Raw genomic sequence first — 16,714 nt, forward strand, 5'->3', positions numbered from 1 at the left:
GGGTGGTGGAATTTGGGGCTGAACTAAATTGGGGAGCTCCCAAGAGAGCACTCTCTCTCTGCTTGCCGCCACATTCACCTGCTCTCTGGGTTGACCTAACCCACTATTACCCAGTTGCACAAACAGCTTGCGAAGGGACAGCAGGACTGTCCTCATCACCTCCCTCATAATGTACTGGAAGAGGAGTTATCGAATGGGACTCCTCTGACTGAAAAATCACTCCCAGAGTCTGCGCCATTGTCCTATCCCTCAGATGCTGTCTCAGTATCTGATGTCTCAGTCTCTGATCCTATGTCAGAGCGGTCCTCTATAACCCGAGTGTAGGCAGCAGTCATCCATCAAGATGCCATCTCTGCTATTGGCTAAACTGTTGCTCTAAAACACTAGCCTACGTAGACAGTCACAAAATCGATGGTGTGTGAGATACGTGCAACAGTAGAGGCCACCTTACCTGCGCTTCTTCCCTCAATCAGCACGTACTTTCAAGACACTCAAAAAACACCTTGTCACATACCATTCGTCACAGTCTTTAGCACCTCCTGCGCCCAGTCCAACAATCATTATTGGTGCTCCCACTCCCTCCTCCTCGGATTCCCTCATTACCACCCAGCAAAAGTGCCCTTCATCTCTCCATAGACTTTGCTAATGTACTCAGCTATTTACATAAAATACAGATTTGCTCTTTGCAGTAGGCATATAAACCTTCTGCGCTTCTTTATGGCACTAAAACTGCCACAAGACAAGTCGGACCCTTTTCCCCCCAGGGAAACCACACACATATTGACAAAAGTGATATATATATGACAGCCAATCACCTGAAACTCAACTCAAGCAAAACCGAAATAATCCTCTTTGGCCCACACAAAAACACCTGGGACCCCTCATGGTGGCCCACCACGCTAGGCCCTGCACCCACCCCCGCCAACCACGCACGCAACCTCAGCATCATCCTAGACTCCTCCCTCTCGATGACCCAACAAATCAACGCTCTCACCTCCTCATGCTTCAACACACTCCGTATACTGAAAAACATTCAAATGGATCCCCACAGAGACCAGAAAAACTGTCACTCACGCACACAGCAGCAGGCTTGATTACGGAAACGCCCTCTACGCCGGCACCACTCTAAAACTCAAGCGCAAACTACACGCATCTAGAACTCAGCAGCACGACTCATCCTCGACCTCCGCCGACACGAACACATCTCTCCACACCTCAAATCCCTCCACTGGCTCCCCATTGACAAAAGGATCACCTTCAAGATCCTCATCCTCGCACACAAACCACTCCACAACACAGGCCCTGCCTACCTCAACGAGAGTCACCTTCCACACCCCCACACAAAACGTCCGCTCAGCTGACCTCTCTCTCGCCTCTGTCCCCCGCATCAAACACACCACCACCGGGGGCAGATCCTTCTCCTACCTTGCACCCAAAACCTGGAACGCCCTCACAACCCACCTTCGCAAGACCCAAAACCTACTTCTTTTCAGGAAGGGCCTCAAAACCTGGCTTTTCGAACAGTGAACCTCCCAGCCCCTTTCCCTCCCCCCGCCCCCCCCCCAAGCGCCTTGAGACCCTCACAGGTGAGTAGCACACTTTATAAATCTCTTTGGTATATATAGATCTACCTCTATATATATATATATATATCTATGTACATAGATATATCTATAGATATATCCATGTACATAGATATATCTATCTACATAGATATATAAATATAGATCTATATATAGATCTATTTTTTTTAGTTGTTGTATAGTTTCCTTGGGGGCCAAAATGGCCCCCAGGGAAACCCTACAACATCTAAAAAAAAATTGCCCCCACAGGGGGTCACCCTGCCGACGGGCGACCCCCTGTCATTTTTTTTTTTTTTTTCATTATTTAAAAAAAAAAAAAAACAATCCCCTGGGGGGAGGGGGGCGCGATCGCGCCCCCCCCCCCCCCCCCAGGGGGCACCTACCTTTTTTTATTTTTATTAATTATGCCCCGGGGGGGGGGGGGGGGGGGGGGGGGCGGCCCGTTTTCCGAGGGGTCCGCCCCCCCAAAGTGAAATCCCTGGCGTCTAGTGGTGTTTCCTGGCCCCCGATCGCAGCTGTGCTGCGATCGGGGGCCAGGAAACACTTTGAGAAGGCCTCGTAAGAAAGGGGAGACTCTCCCCCTTTCTTACGAGGCCTTCTCAAACTGTTTCTGGCCCCCGATCGCAGCACAGCTGCGATCGGGGGCCAGAAACAGTTTGAGAAGGCCTCGTAAGAAAGGGGAGAGTCTCCCCTTTCTTACGAGGCCTTTTCAAAGTGTTTCCTGGCCCCCCGATCGCAGCTGTGCTGCGATCGGGGGGCCAGGAAACCTGAAAGTGTTTCCTGGCCCCCTATCGCAGCACAGCTGCGACCGGGGGGCCAGGAAACACTTTCAGGAAGGCCTCGTAAGAAAGGGGAGTGTCTCCCCTTTCTTACGAGGCCTTCCTGAAAGTGTTTCCTGGCCCCCGATCGCAGGAAAGGGGAGACACTCCCCTTTCTTACAAGGCCTTCCCGAACGTGAGAAAGGCCGTTTTCCCCATCAAAGCAGGAAGCGGCCGCAAGGCTGCTTCCTGCTTTGATGGGGAAAACACCTTTGCAACGTCAGCGCGCCGCGAGGCGCGCTGACGTCACAAAGGGGCGGGTGGGGGGGCGGGGGGAGACACGGAAGCTTCCGTGTCTCCCGGGGGGGGTTTAAAAAAAAAAAAAAATCCTCGGGTGCGACGCACCCGAGGATTTATTGATACCCTTCCTGGTGTCGGCCACTGGTCGTGACCCGCACCAGGGAGGGTGTGTGGGCGTCGGCCAGTGGCCGACGCCCGCACCTATCAGGTTAAGATATAAAAAAGACCCAGTGCGACAGTGAGAGAGAGTGATTGGCCTCAATCAGGATAATTGACATCAGATGGCTGATATCTGTCCCGTGAGGGTGGAGATCTCTTTTTCACAGTCAAATTGTCATTGTCTTGATGGCATCAGAAAGATGAAGAGCTTGGCAGGCCCTACGGTGATGCATTTTTACTTCATTATTTGATTTGCAGTACAATATAGATACATATTCTTGCTGTGTACATTGCAGTGGAGATTAATTTTGGAATATTTTCCTTTGATTGATGTGACTATTTTTAAACGTGTGCTTTCAACGTGCTAATCTCCTTTTAGGAACCACGTGGTGAAATAATAATAAATGTCTTCTTTAAACTGAGAAGTGCATTCCAGAAATTTTTGTCAGGTCGGTCATTTGTGAAAGCAAAAACACAGAGTACCCACAGTACCTTTTTCTAGAGGCCTTTTGTGGATTCCTGGAAGTCTTGATATTTTTTTAATTCTGTGGTAAACAACCTGATGACTGGAGTTTCCCACTAACGTGTAACATATCAGAGTGTCTGTGTGATTCACCCAATGTTTCTGTTTTAAAGACAAAGTTACCGGATTTGAATTGTCCATAAACTGAGCTTCCTGTGTTAGCTACGTGTGGATTATAAATTTGTGATTGTTTAGCCAACAGTACCATCTATGACACCCGAGGTAAAGCAGTGTTTTACATAAACTAAACACAAACTGGCACATGTCATTCACAAAATAAAGAAAACAACAAGAACATGATATGACATTGCTCACTGTTGATTTTGTGACCACCTCCAGAAGTAACAAATGGCTTCCAACTTTTATTTGTATAATCTTAAACACTCATCCTCTAAACGAACTAATGGCCAAAAACGTTTTTAAAGATGGTGCCCAAGCATTTGACACTGAGAATGAACAAAGCCATACCGGAGGAGAGGTTTCAAGACAACACACACACTGTTGATGCACACAATCCTACTTGCACTTTTCAAACTCAACACTAGATGGCAGAAGTACGCAGTCACAAAAGTCTCTGCCCATAATACGGGTGCAAGGTCAAATTGCTATTGTTACAGGTGGTTGCTGAGTTTTACAGCTGACAAAATTTCCCCTTTCATTGTTCCATTGGAACAAATGTGTAACTGACTCATTCCTCATAGGTTGCTGCTTTTTTACATTCAACTTTTCCCAATTAGACATCACTGTATGTTTTTATTAATCATGTTCTTTCTATCTATGATCCCCTATTGTACAATCTGCTATTAAGACCCAAATTCAATGGATTCATATATAAACTCAGTGGTGTAAGAATACATCTTAAAGCAAGGGTTTTAAGTAACACACAGTTCGAATTTTATCAAGCAGGGCGGACAACCAGTTGTTAATAAAACATAACTAACTTTACTAATGCTGATTCCTATTGTGTAAGCACATAACAACTAATTAGCTTGTGGCAAGTATTACAGAATTTTAAACCCCTCAAATTAGAGCCTGATGGAAAAATAATGCCCTGATTACAAAGTGAAGCGTAAGAAGGACTGATGACAGCTGAAGAGTGGGGTTCATATATCTTTACCTGATCTCCAGCTGGTGGGGATCTGCACCGTGCACAGGTCATCAGAGGACTCGTCTGTTGAGGTTCCGATGAAATCAAAGTTGAGGCAGTTGTGTGTGAGTTTCAGGAGTTGCATGAGTAGGCCATGCTGGCTCTCGTCATTCAGATTCAGGGTCTTACCAGAAGCCTAGAACACCAAGCAGGAGAACATTTAGACAAAGAAGGCGTATAAGTAGGTAGAAAAGTTATTTACCTATACTGACAGTACCTTCCAGATAGTAGCTGAGGAAACGGTGTGTGTAAAAGGCCTTGCTAGTGTCACTTTAATAGCACACACATCAATGGAAAAAAACATTCTGCAGCCAATGAGGTGAGCATATTGAACTCAACTCCCTTGCGAGGGGCCTACACCTTAGATATTTAGCATAAGGCTGAAATGTAATTAGAACAACAGTATATATCTTGAGCTCCTTCCATGGACGAGGGAGGATTACAGGTTAAACTATGAAAGATACCGAAGCTGGAGAACTGTTTGAGGTAAGTGACTTTTTTTCCCTTCTCCGGCACTTGCGCTTTCATAAGTTAACATTCCTCTATCAAAGTAGCAAGCAGTAAGATAAACTTCAGACACAGTGGATATTGAAAAAAGATGATACAGCACTGCATGTCTCATTGATGAAACTCTTTCCGTTGTTAAGTTCAGGCAGCAATGTTTTGGGATGGTCTGGCAGGTGTTCCATGTGTGAGTCTGGCAGATGCCTGATAGCAGTACCCACTTAGAGGGCAGTTGATCTTGCCACATTTCTGGTACAGCAGTTTTCAGTATACCTGAAGCAGGCAATCTGCTTTGCGATGGCAGAAAAATCTAGTTGAGGGTACTATTTGGAGATTTCTTATTCTGAAAGTGCTTCACCCTTTTCTGGTCATGAGTAAACAACTAACAGCTGACTGGTCATCGGGAGGACTGTTCTGCCTTAAGTAAGTAAAACTTTAAGAATGTGAACTTTTAAAGAACACATATCTCTTTGAGCTGCACAAATCGGATTTTGAAAGAAAGCTTTGAGCACCAGTGGCTCATTTAAGAGTCATTAAGATGGCTGTTCAGAAAGAAAGCATGGATTGCTTCGCAATGTTACTTTATCTATGTGAAACTGGAGAAAAAGTACTTTCCCTTGACTGTGTGAAGGCCTGCATCTCACAAACACTCACTGCAGCTAAACTTGCTCCCACACTGTGGATGTGCTCAAAAGTACTTCCCTTGAGCAGTCATAGAACCGAATGAAGCTAGACCTACAGACGAGAACACTAAATAGATCTTTAATGAACTGCACAATGAATCTGCTCAACCAGAGGGAAGCTTCCCTAAGGAATGCTCAAACATTTGTTGTGCCAGCTCTAATAAATATGGTAGAAACTGAAGCAGTAGGATTGCCAATGGGTGAATATCTTTCGATGTGCGCCATATACAAAATCTTTCTATTTTGATTCGTTTGAAGCAGCAAGGTGGTCCAAACCCCCACTGAGACCACCAGCCCATTAAAAGGGCACTCTAAATCCTACAATTCCCAGTACCCATAGGTGCGGCATCGTCAGGAGAAGGGGTTGGGGCTTCCCTCACTGATGAGCTAGAATTACTCTCAGCCATCCCTCAGCGCAGGACTTTGTTTAAAGCAGCAAGGGGGTCCAAAACCCCAAGGATGCCACCAGCCTGTTACAAGGGGGTTCTAAATCCTACAATCCCCTGCACTCAGAGGTCACGCATCATGAGGAGAAAGGGACAGGGCTGCTCTCACCAATGTGCTAAAATCGCTCTCAGCTATTCCACAGTGTGGGATAGCCCAAGGCCAAGTGTGGGCCCACTGCACCTGTCACCACCCCCCTTTCGCCTTGACTTTGGCTACACATATGTGTGCTTATATGTGTACATAGGGCCATTTAAAAAATGATAAAGCAGAAATTGACAATAAAAGTAGGTCTGAAGGAGGGCAAATCTACCATTACGGGCTCATTGCAAGCTACCTAATGGGGGCTATGTCTAGGATAAATAACAAGATCACTGAGGCTGAAGAAAGGATGGGGCTAACACAAAGGGCGACTCTAGAGGTGCTTGCAGCAATAGAGGCACTCTGGCTTGGCAGGCCGGATAGGGTGAATACCTCAGTAAAGCACACAAAAAATCTGAATCCTTGCATGTAAAATGACATATGCCTCAATCCCATGCCATCGGCAGTTTCTCACAATTACCATCTAGCCCACCTCCCGTAAAAATAAAAAAAAGAGGAAGGGCCAAACAAAGCACCTAGGTCACATGAGTTGGCTCAAATGGATGGATATTACCTCCATATTCAAGTCCTGAGGCACCAAATCAAGGGCGTGGAATCAACAGTGTAGCAGGTCTTACAAGAGCAACTAGTAAATTGAATTGTCCTAAAAACAGTTTGTGCAAGGTAACTAAGTTCAAGTTATTTGGGAATCAACCAGACCCCCGGGTTCTGCTAATTATTGAGCAAAATAAAGATATGCTAAGGACAACGGCAGGTCAAAACTGCCAGGAGGTCGAACATCATCAGGCTCCCCAAAGGAATCCAAATTATCTTGAAAGAGAGAATGTAAATCCCAATTACACTGCCATCAAACAGCAGGGAGATTTCATGGATACCAGTGAAAGGCCTATTAGCCAGGATTAAACCCAGAGGAAAGATCTGGAGATCCAGTACTCCAAGGCTGTCCTACATTTCCCACAGGTGGCTACCCCATAGGCTGTGATTCTGATAGAGGTCCCCCACCCTGAAACCAAGGATTATAAAATCTTGGGATGATCTATAAAATAAAGCAATACACTGGTGGATTGGAAAATCACAACAAAGTATAGAAGAGGACACAGTACTGAGTTTCAGAAATCCACATTTGGTGAAGAATATCCTTCAGTCACCCCAGAACCCAAATCCCTCAAACGGTTGCCTGAGGATTAATATAAGAGCTGTTCCCTTGCGATTCTTTTATAGACCAGAAACCTGTGTATAAGTAACAAGACAAAGGCTTCCCATGGAAACGCTGAAAACCTCAGTTCAAATTATTATTGTCCCCACAAATAATCGTTTTGCACCCCTACAGGACCTGGACGATTTGGCCGGACATATCTTCCGAGGCCTCTGATCCTGGCAATAAAGAAGAGGCAACCATTGCATAATGTCATTAGCACATAGCGTACCATCTGTAAACGTTGGAGATACAATGCAAGAGTAAGAGACCCTCTCCTCCAACAAACCAGGCCCTTATAAAATTACCATCATTGCATGAAACATTGCTGGAATGGCTAACAGAACAGACCTAGAGGACTGGAAAATTATGTTTAAAAGCCCAGATTGTATGTACAGGGAGTGCAGAATTATTAGGCAAGTTGTATTTTTGAGGATTAATTTTATTATTGAACAACAACCATGTTCTCAATGAACCCAAAAAACTCATTAATATCAAAGCTGAATATTTTTGGAAGTAGTTTTTAGTTTGTTTTTAGTTTTAGCTATGTTAGGGGGATATCTGTGTGTGCAGGTGACTATTACTGTGCATAATTATTAGGCAACTTAACAAAAAAAAATATATACCCATTTCAATTATTTATTATTACCAGTGAAACCAATATAACATCTCAACATTCACAAATATACATTTCTGACATTCAAAAACAAAACAAAAACAAATCAGTGACCAATATAGCCACCTTTCTTTGCAAGGACACTCAAAAGCCTGCCATCCATGGATTCTGTCAGTGTTTTAATCTGTTCACCATCAACATTGCGTGCAGCAGCAACCACAGCCTCCCAGACACTGTTCAGAGAGGTGTACTGTTTTCCCTCCTTGTAAATCTCACATTTAATGATGGACCACAGGTTCTCAATGGGGTTCAGATCAGGTGAACAAGGAGGCCATGTCATTAGATTTCCTTCTTTTATACCCTTTCTTGCCAGCCACGCTGTGGAGTACTTGGACGCGTGTGATGGAGCATTGTCCTGCATGAAAACCATGTTTTTCTTGAAGGATGCAGACTTCTTCCTGTACCACTGCTTGAAGAAGGTGTCTTCCAGGAACTGGCAGTAGGACTGGGAGTTGAGCTTGACTCCATCCTCAACCCGAAAAGGCCCCACAAGCTCATCTTTGATGATACCAGCCCAAACCAGTACTCCACCTCCACCTTGCTGGCGTCTGAGTGGGACTGGAGCTCTCTGCCCTTTACCAATCCAGCCACGGGCCCATCCATCTGGCCCATCAAGACTCACTCTCATTTCATCAGTCCATAAAACCTTAGAAAAATCAGTCTTGAGATATTTCTTGGCCCAGTCTTGACGTTTCAGCTTGTGTGTCTTGTTCAGTGGTGGTCGTCTTTCAGCCTTTCTTACCTTGGCCATGTCTCTGAGTATTGCACACCTTGTGCTTTTGGGCACTCCAGTGATGTTGCAGCTCTGAAATATGGCCAAACTGGTGGCAAGTGGCATCGTGGCAGCTGCACGCTTGACTTTTCTCAGTTCATGGGCAGTTATTTTGCTCCTTGGTTTTTCCACACACTTCTTGCGACCCTGTTGACTATTTTGAATGAAACGCTTGATTGTTCGATGATCACGCTTCAGAAGCTTTGCAATTTTAAGAGTGCTGCATCCCTCTGCAAGATATCTCACTATTTTTTACTTTTCTGAGCCTGTCAAGTCCTTCTTTTGACCCATTTTGCCAAAGGAAAGGAAGTTGCCTAATAATTATGCACACCTGAAATAGGGTGTTGATGTCATTAGACCACACCCCTTCTCATTACAGAGATGCACATCACCTAATATGCTTAATTGGTAGTAGGCTTTCGAGCCTATACAGCTTGGAGTAAGACAACATGCATAAAGAGGATGATGTGGTCAAAATACTCATTTGCCTAATAATTCTGCACTCCCTGTATACAAGAAACTTAGCTGACAAATCAAATTAATTTTGATGGGTTTGGTTCATATTGCACTTCACCTACATGTTCAACTATGGGCAGAGCGAGGGGGAGCCTCCTTGTACTAGTTTCTACTAGTATTGCACTAAAAGTTAAAAAAAAATCTTTTTAATACCACCCTATTATCAATTTATGTTGCTCACATAAGAAGGTAATCCGGCTTTCTTAATAATATATTTGCATAATAATGTTTTTGACTCCACAAGAGCTGATGTGGTTAAAGCCCTTGAAACAGATTTGGAACATTTCATTGAGACGTTTAGTAAGGAGTGTTATGTAATATGCCCTCTTCTGTCCGAACTGGTGTGTGGTCTTATTGACACTAGGGGAAATGCATGGGGCACGCCACACATTGTCTTTATTGTTCATCATTAAATTATATTTTTCTGAAATATAATTTAAACATAGTAGACTTTTGTAGCCCTATTGGCCACCTTCAGCATTCACCCTTTATAAGGAGAGGTTGTAATAATAACATTTCTAATAGGGACAGTATCATTCCACAGTAACTACAGTTTGAAGAAAACTGCATCAGTGACCATAATCGGGTTACTCTAAAACTAAGGACTAGCTACCCCTTAGTTCCCAATGCAGGTAAAATTTATAATTTAACTCCAGCAGACCTGAATGCCATAATACTGAAACGGGCCGGTGTTGATCACTCTAGTTTTTTAAAATGACCTGGTAGCACTGAACATGAAGTATTTTATGACAGGTCTGGCACTCAAAAATAACAACGAGGAGACACTGGAAGTTCATCTCTCCATATCTAATTCAATAAACCTAATACTGACTGTGAGGTCAAAGGGTAAAGGGTAAAAGGAGGGAAGATAAAGGCTTGTGTAACCACTCATGCTCCCAGGTGCAAAATTATCTTATAAAACTATTACATTTGAGTCCTAAGGACCGTATAGCTGTCCGGGAAGCTAGACTCCATTACAAGAAGGAAATAAGCAGAAAGAGTTGCAAGCGGAAGTCTGGGAGAATTTTGTAGACGCTGCAGAGACCAATGACAGTTCATTATTTTGGAGAACTAATAATATGCCTTTGTTCTCTAAGGGGCTTGGTCCTGACTTGGAATACTCAATTACTCCTGCACAGAGGATGGATCATTTTGATACTTTTTTTCCTCACACCAGTGAAGTGGGAGAAGGGCTTAGGACTTCTGTGGAAATTATGTCAACCGTTGTGTTTTTCACTATGGAGGAGAAAGTGAGGGCAATGAATAAAAGTCCTAAGCGGGCGGCACTTGGTGCTGATAGGGTCCCAACGGACACTTACAAGTCTGAACCTGCCCTCTGGGCCGCCTTCATGACAATGGTATTAAATGCGTCCGGAGCAGGACACATACCCCCAATCTTGAGCCAAATCACCAATTATCCCAATGTTCAGGAACAAATCAAAGAATGACCCAAAATATTACAGACCCATCTCTGCTTGACTCTTCAGTCAAATTATTGGGGAGGGTCATTCTAGAGAGATTGGAAGTTTGGGCTGAAGAAAATGTAATTTAACTAATGCCCAATATGGGTTTAGGGAAGGCTTGCGGACAGCTGAGCAGTCGCTTAACCTGAACCTATTGATAGGGAAAGACAACATGGCTAAAGAGGGCTCCCTGTACACATGTCCATAGATATAAGTTGTGTTGTCGATTTGGTTGATCACAACAACTATGGGAATGTATGGATCTATCAGGGGATCCGCAAAGAATTAGTTTCGCTCCTAGCATAGATAACCAGTAATTTAACAGCCAAAGTGCGCTTTGGGGCGAAGGGAGAACAACATCTTTTAACATTGGCATAGGGGTTCTGCAGGGTGCGTGTTGCACCCTTCCTCTTCTCCCTATATATAAATGGGGTAGACAACAATCTTAAGTCGATAGGTGCAGACACCCCTAGAGTCAGCAAGCAACAAATAGCCATACTTTTATATGGAGACGATGCAGCCACTTTAGTGTTAGCCCCAAAAAGCCTGCAAAACCTGATCAACTCCTTTACCAATTATATGGAAGGAAAAGACTCGAAAATTAACATAGGGAAAACCTTCACTATGAGTTGTGGTCAAACAAGGGGAAGAACAACACTTTTTATATCCAGGGGAATAAAACGAAAAGCACAAATACTTAACTATTTAGGAATACAGTTCTCTTCAAAAGGGGAGTGGAAGCACTATAGGGAAATACGCACTTCCAATATGTCTAGAAATAATGAAAGCATATTTAGTTTTGCCTCCAAGGCTCCAAGCCTATTAGAGAGCTGTTAATCCTATATAATGCCAAAACGGTTTCAGCTGCAATATATGGAGCTCATATCTGGCGTGTTGGGGATAACAGAACAATCCAAATACAGGAGCATAGGTTCCTCAGAAGACTACTATCCGTACCCCAATTCATATCGGACACCATCATTCATAGTGAGTGTGGAAATTTGATTTCTACAAGATATGTTAAAAACTAAACCCCTCCTTTTATGAATCTCAGTATGGTCTGAAGAAGAGACACATTTCACCTGAACTAATATAACATATTGTCTAAGACTTGACCAGGCATATAAAATCTGTTGGCTAAGGCATATGCATATTATTAAGAATATACTGAGGGGGTTCGGGCAGACAGAGCGGGATCCCTGGGTATATCCGGAGAACATAACCGTTCACTCCAAAAGGGTTCTCAGGGACTTAAGGTACTTGAAGTCTGTCAAAAAATGTTTGTCTGATCACTATAGGGTAAAAGGGAAAAGATATTTGACACTAAATGACTAGCCTGGTTTTAAACCGTATCTTAATTTAACCTGTAATATCTACCACAGATACCTTTAAACTTTGTTTTAATTTCCTTATCATTCATCGCATGGTATAATTTCCAAAACAAGAGAGGGTGGGGTCATTCGACTAGAAAATTCCCCTGTGATGATTGATCTGAATGGTCGACCCAGGTCATAGCACTTTTGTTTTGCAAATTTTACTTGACACACAGAAAGCAATATCTTAAACGTATTTTTATATATATTTTTTTTTTTAAGAGAAAGCATTACCAACCATTGTGAAGCTTTCTAGTACATTACATGTATGACCTAAAAGATGTGACAGTTTGCTATCATGTAACAATTTTTTTTTTCCAAAGGTGCTTCGCACAAGGGAAACACTAATTAGTGTACAAAATGAAAAGCCGTGGTGGATGTACTGTATTAGATAATGAAACTGTGCAGTGGTTGTGTAGTGTTTTATAACCTGTAAAGTGGTTTATTTTATTGGCTAGTCCCAATTTTGTTTACTAATATGATTTTTTTCCCTGCATATTTTTACCTAAATTTCGAAATTGAATGTACTGATATGATGCTTTTATGGTTTATTTTGTTACACAGTGAATAAAATTTATGAACTGAACTGATTTATATGTGGCATCAGTAGACCCTGCCTTAACCTAGACCAAAACTGTACAATTCTGAGGATTCCCAAAATGCACAAAGTGATTGCATTCAAGAGTAAGGCTGAAAATTTGACCCACTTTGGACAGTGATGGAAGAAATTACCTTGACATCAGAGAGGTAGTTGTGATCAAGCTCTGCAAGACTGGGTTTGAGTAGCCAACAGAAAGAAAAGGTATTTGTACAAATACTGGCACAATCACTCTGCATCAATGTAAGAAACTGGGTTGCTATGCGGGAGGTGGGGGGTTAAAACCCATCTTCAGTAAACATCACAATCCTTGTTGGGGTCAACCATCAAAGTCAGTAAATTACACTGATCTCAAATCCCCTGGTAGTTTTGGCACAGACCATACAGGCGTAACTAAGGGCAATGTGTAAAGTAACAAAACCATAATAAAGTCAAAATGCAAAACAATAACAATCCCAAACTGATTTCGAAAAATAAAATAAAATTTAATAAACAAGATGAAAACAACATGACAAAAATCCAGTGGGGGAACTAGATATGATTTTTTTTAAAGAAGAGAAAGTAGTGCCAAAAAGAACTAAGCACCAATGACAGTCGGTTAGCAGTGGATCGGCACCTAAGCAGAATTTGAGGCTGACTGCAATGAAGCATGGGTCAGATACACCAACCAAGTTCGTCATGGTTTAATAGTTTACCTTCTCTTCTTAGTCTTTTAAGTCCCAATATACCAAAACACAACACTTCTGAAGCCCCCCCCCCCCCCCCCACACCCCCCCAAGGATCTCAGGAGAAGCAGTTAGAAAATCACAGGGTGTAGGGCACAAGCCAACAGCAAGGCATGGTCCAGGTCCAGGTCCAGCTTCCGCTGGTTAGCTGGGGAACTGTAGGAAATACTTCTTTAGGTTGTTTTATTCCAGTAGCTTGAACTGATGTTTGGCCAACTGAACCCACCCTGGCGTCAACATGTTTGTCCTGGGTATAAGAGGGAGCAGGTGCAGTTTTTAAGTGCTCCTTTCAGGCCACAAACAGCAGGTCCAGTCCTCTTTTGATATTCCACAGGTCCAGCGAGTGTTCTGTAATGGAGGCATGGAGATGCCACATTTAGGCCTGGCACTAGCTAGTGGGCGGGAATGACTACTGGGCACATCCTAACCAATGAGCTAAAAGTTACTGGGGTCGATCCTACCCATTCAGGGCTTCTCAAGATGGCAAGTGTCTTTGCAGACACTACATTTTGTCTCTGAGGGCTGGGTGTGTGTTGGGAGTGTATTATGGCACCTAAAACTAAAATTAAGTTTGAGGAAGCCACTGTACCTACACAAAACCCAGAAACAGAAGTATGGTACAATAAAATCAGAGTTCTTTAGCAACCAGACAGTGAGTTCACACAACAAGCTTGGCATACTGTTTCTTGCCCTTTCAAGTGTGCCCCAAGTGTTATATGTGAAACCAGCAGACCTGTCAAGCACCCTTTCATATTCAAGCAGGATTTGGCACTTTAGTCCCAAAAAGGATGCTCAAAGTCCCCACTCTGTATATTCTGTGTATTTCAGAAGAGTCATCTCTGCCCGTTCATGTCAGCCTACTGTTTGCTCTTTGGAGGCATTTAACATATATTTACACCTATTCAAGGCTTATTACACATAGGGCGTAACTGGAGAGACAATGCTAATTAGCCTCTAAGAACCACAAATAGGGAAAAGGTAACGTTCTAAAAGGTATTTTTCTTTAATAATTTTAAACATTTGACTTCACTAATGAATTAGATTTTAAATAACTATTAAACACAGCTGCTTAACTATTTTTCTAGCTGGTACCATTCCCGAAATACAGTACTAGTATTTTCATCTTTACTCAGAATTTCTATATAGGAGAGTTGGGTCTGTCACAGTAAAATTATTTTTTTGATTTCTACATCCTATTTTGCGGACTACAAGGCCAACACAGGGGTCACACTAATTTTCAAGAAGGAGATTTTGACCTGTCACAAGGTTTGATAGGCTGAACTGCACATTTTACAGAGCTACAGTCAGGCTACAATGGGAGGTGTGAAGCCATGTTTGCACTGCCACTGTAGTGGATGGGACAATAGGTGTTGCAGTCCATGTAGGAAGTTGGCTCTGTATGTGCTATTTCAAAGTAAGGAATAGCATGCACAGAGTCCAAGGGTTCCCCTTAGAGTTAAGATAGTGGCAAAAAGAGATAATACTAATGCTCTATTTTGTGGTAGTGTGGTCGAGCAGTAGGCTTATCAAAGGAGTAGTGTTAAGCATTTGTTGTACATAAACACAGGCAATAAATGAGGAACACACACTCAGAGACAAATCCAGTCAATAGGTTTTGTTATAGAAAAATATATTTTCTTAGTTTATTTTAAGAACCACAGGTTCAAATTCTACATGTAATATCTCATTTGAAAGGTATTGCAGGTACGTACTTTAGGAACTTTGAATAATTACAGTAGCATATATACTTTTCACATAAAACACAAATAGCTGTTTTAAAAGTGGACACAGTGCAATTTTCACAGTTCCTGGGGGAGGTAAAGTATTGTTATTTTTAGCAGGTAAGTAAATCACTTACAGGTCTCAGTTTTGGGTCCAAGGTAGCCCACCGTTGGGGGTTCAGAGCAACCCCAAAGTCACCACACCAGCAGCTCACGGCCGGTCAGGTGCAGAGGTCAAAGAGGCGCCCAAAACACATAGGCTTCAATGGAGAGAAGGGGGTGCCCCGGTTCCAGTCTGCCAGTAGGTAAGTACCCGCGTCTTCGGAGGGCAGACCAGGGGGGTTTTGTAGGGCACCAGGGGGGGACACAAGTCCACACAGAAAGTACACCCTCAGCAGCGCGGGGGCGGCCGGGTGCAGTGTGCAAACAAGCGTCGGGTTCTCTGTAGGTTTCAATGGGAGACCAAGGGGTCTCTTCAGCGGTGCAGGCAGGCAAGGGGGGGGCTCCTCGGGGTAGCCACCACCTGGGCAAGGGAGAGGGCCTCCTGGGGGTCACTCCTGCACAGAAGTTCCGATCCTTCAGGTGCTGGGGGCTGCGGGTGCAGGGTCTTTTCCAGCCATTGGGAAATTAGAGTTCAGGCAGTCGCGGTCAGGGGGAGCCTCGGGATTCCCTTTGCAGGCGTCGCTGTGGGGGCTCAGGCGGGACAACTTTGGTTACTCACGGTCTCGGAGTCGCCGGAGGGTCTTCCCTGAGGTGTTGGTTCTTCACCAGTCGAGTCGGGGTCGCCGGGTGCAGTGTTGCAAGTCTCACGCTTCTTGCGGGGATTTGCAAGGGTCTTTAAATCTGCTCCTCTGTAACAAAGTTGCAGTTCTTTTGGAGCAGTGCCGCTGTCCTCGGGAGTTTCTTGTCTTTCTTGAAGCAGGGCAGTCCTCTGAGGATTCAGAGGTCGCTGGTCCTTGGGAAAGCGTCGCTGGAGCAGGTTTCTTTGGAAGGCAGAAGACAGGCCGGTAAGTCTGGGGCCAAAGCAGTTGGTGTCTTCTGTTCTTCTTCTGCAGGGTTTTTTCAGCTCAGCAGTCCTCTTCTTCTTGTAGTTTCAGGAATCTAAATTCTTAGGTTCAGGGGAGCCCTTAAATACTAAATTTAAGGGCGTGTTTAGGTCTGGGGGGTTAGTAGCCAATGGCTACTAGCCCTGAGGGTGGGTACACCCTCTTTGTGCCTCCTCCCGAGGGGAGGGGGGTCACATTCCTATCCCTATTGGGGGAATCCTCCATCTGCAAGATGGAGGATTTCTAAAAGTCAGAGTCACCTCAGCTCAGGACACCTTAGGGGCTGTCCTGACTGGCCAGTGACTCCTCCTTGTTTTTCTCATTATCTCTCCTGGACTTGCCGCCAAAAGTGGGGGCTGGGTCCAGGGGGCGGGCATCTCCACTAGCTGGAGTGCCCTGGGGCATTGTAACACGAAGCTTGAGCCT

The 16,714-nt window shown here is 44.0% G+C and overlaps 1 protein-coding gene across 4 annotated transcripts in view; it reads right to left on the reverse strand.

Annotated features, from left to right (window-relative positions):
* XPO7 (exportin 7) overlaps positions 1–16,714 on the reverse strand; it is a 659,915-nt gene that overhangs the window by 469,949 nt on the left and 173,252 nt on the right. For all 4 annotated transcript variants that reach the window (XM_069213992.1, XM_069213990.1, XM_069213989.1 and 1 more), the window contains one exon: positions 4,441–4,606. In XM_069213992.1, coding sequence (XP_069070093.1) covers positions 4,441–4,606 — 166 coding nt within the window. The remainder of the gene's footprint in view (positions 1–4,440; positions 4,607–16,714) is intronic.

Source organism: Pleurodeles waltl, chromosome 11 (genome assembly GCF_031143425.1).
Source record: "Pleurodeles waltl isolate 20211129_DDA chromosome 11, aPleWal1.hap1.20221129, whole genome shotgun sequence".
NCBI lineage: Eukaryota > Metazoa > Chordata > Amphibia > Caudata > Salamandridae > Pleurodeles > Pleurodeles waltl.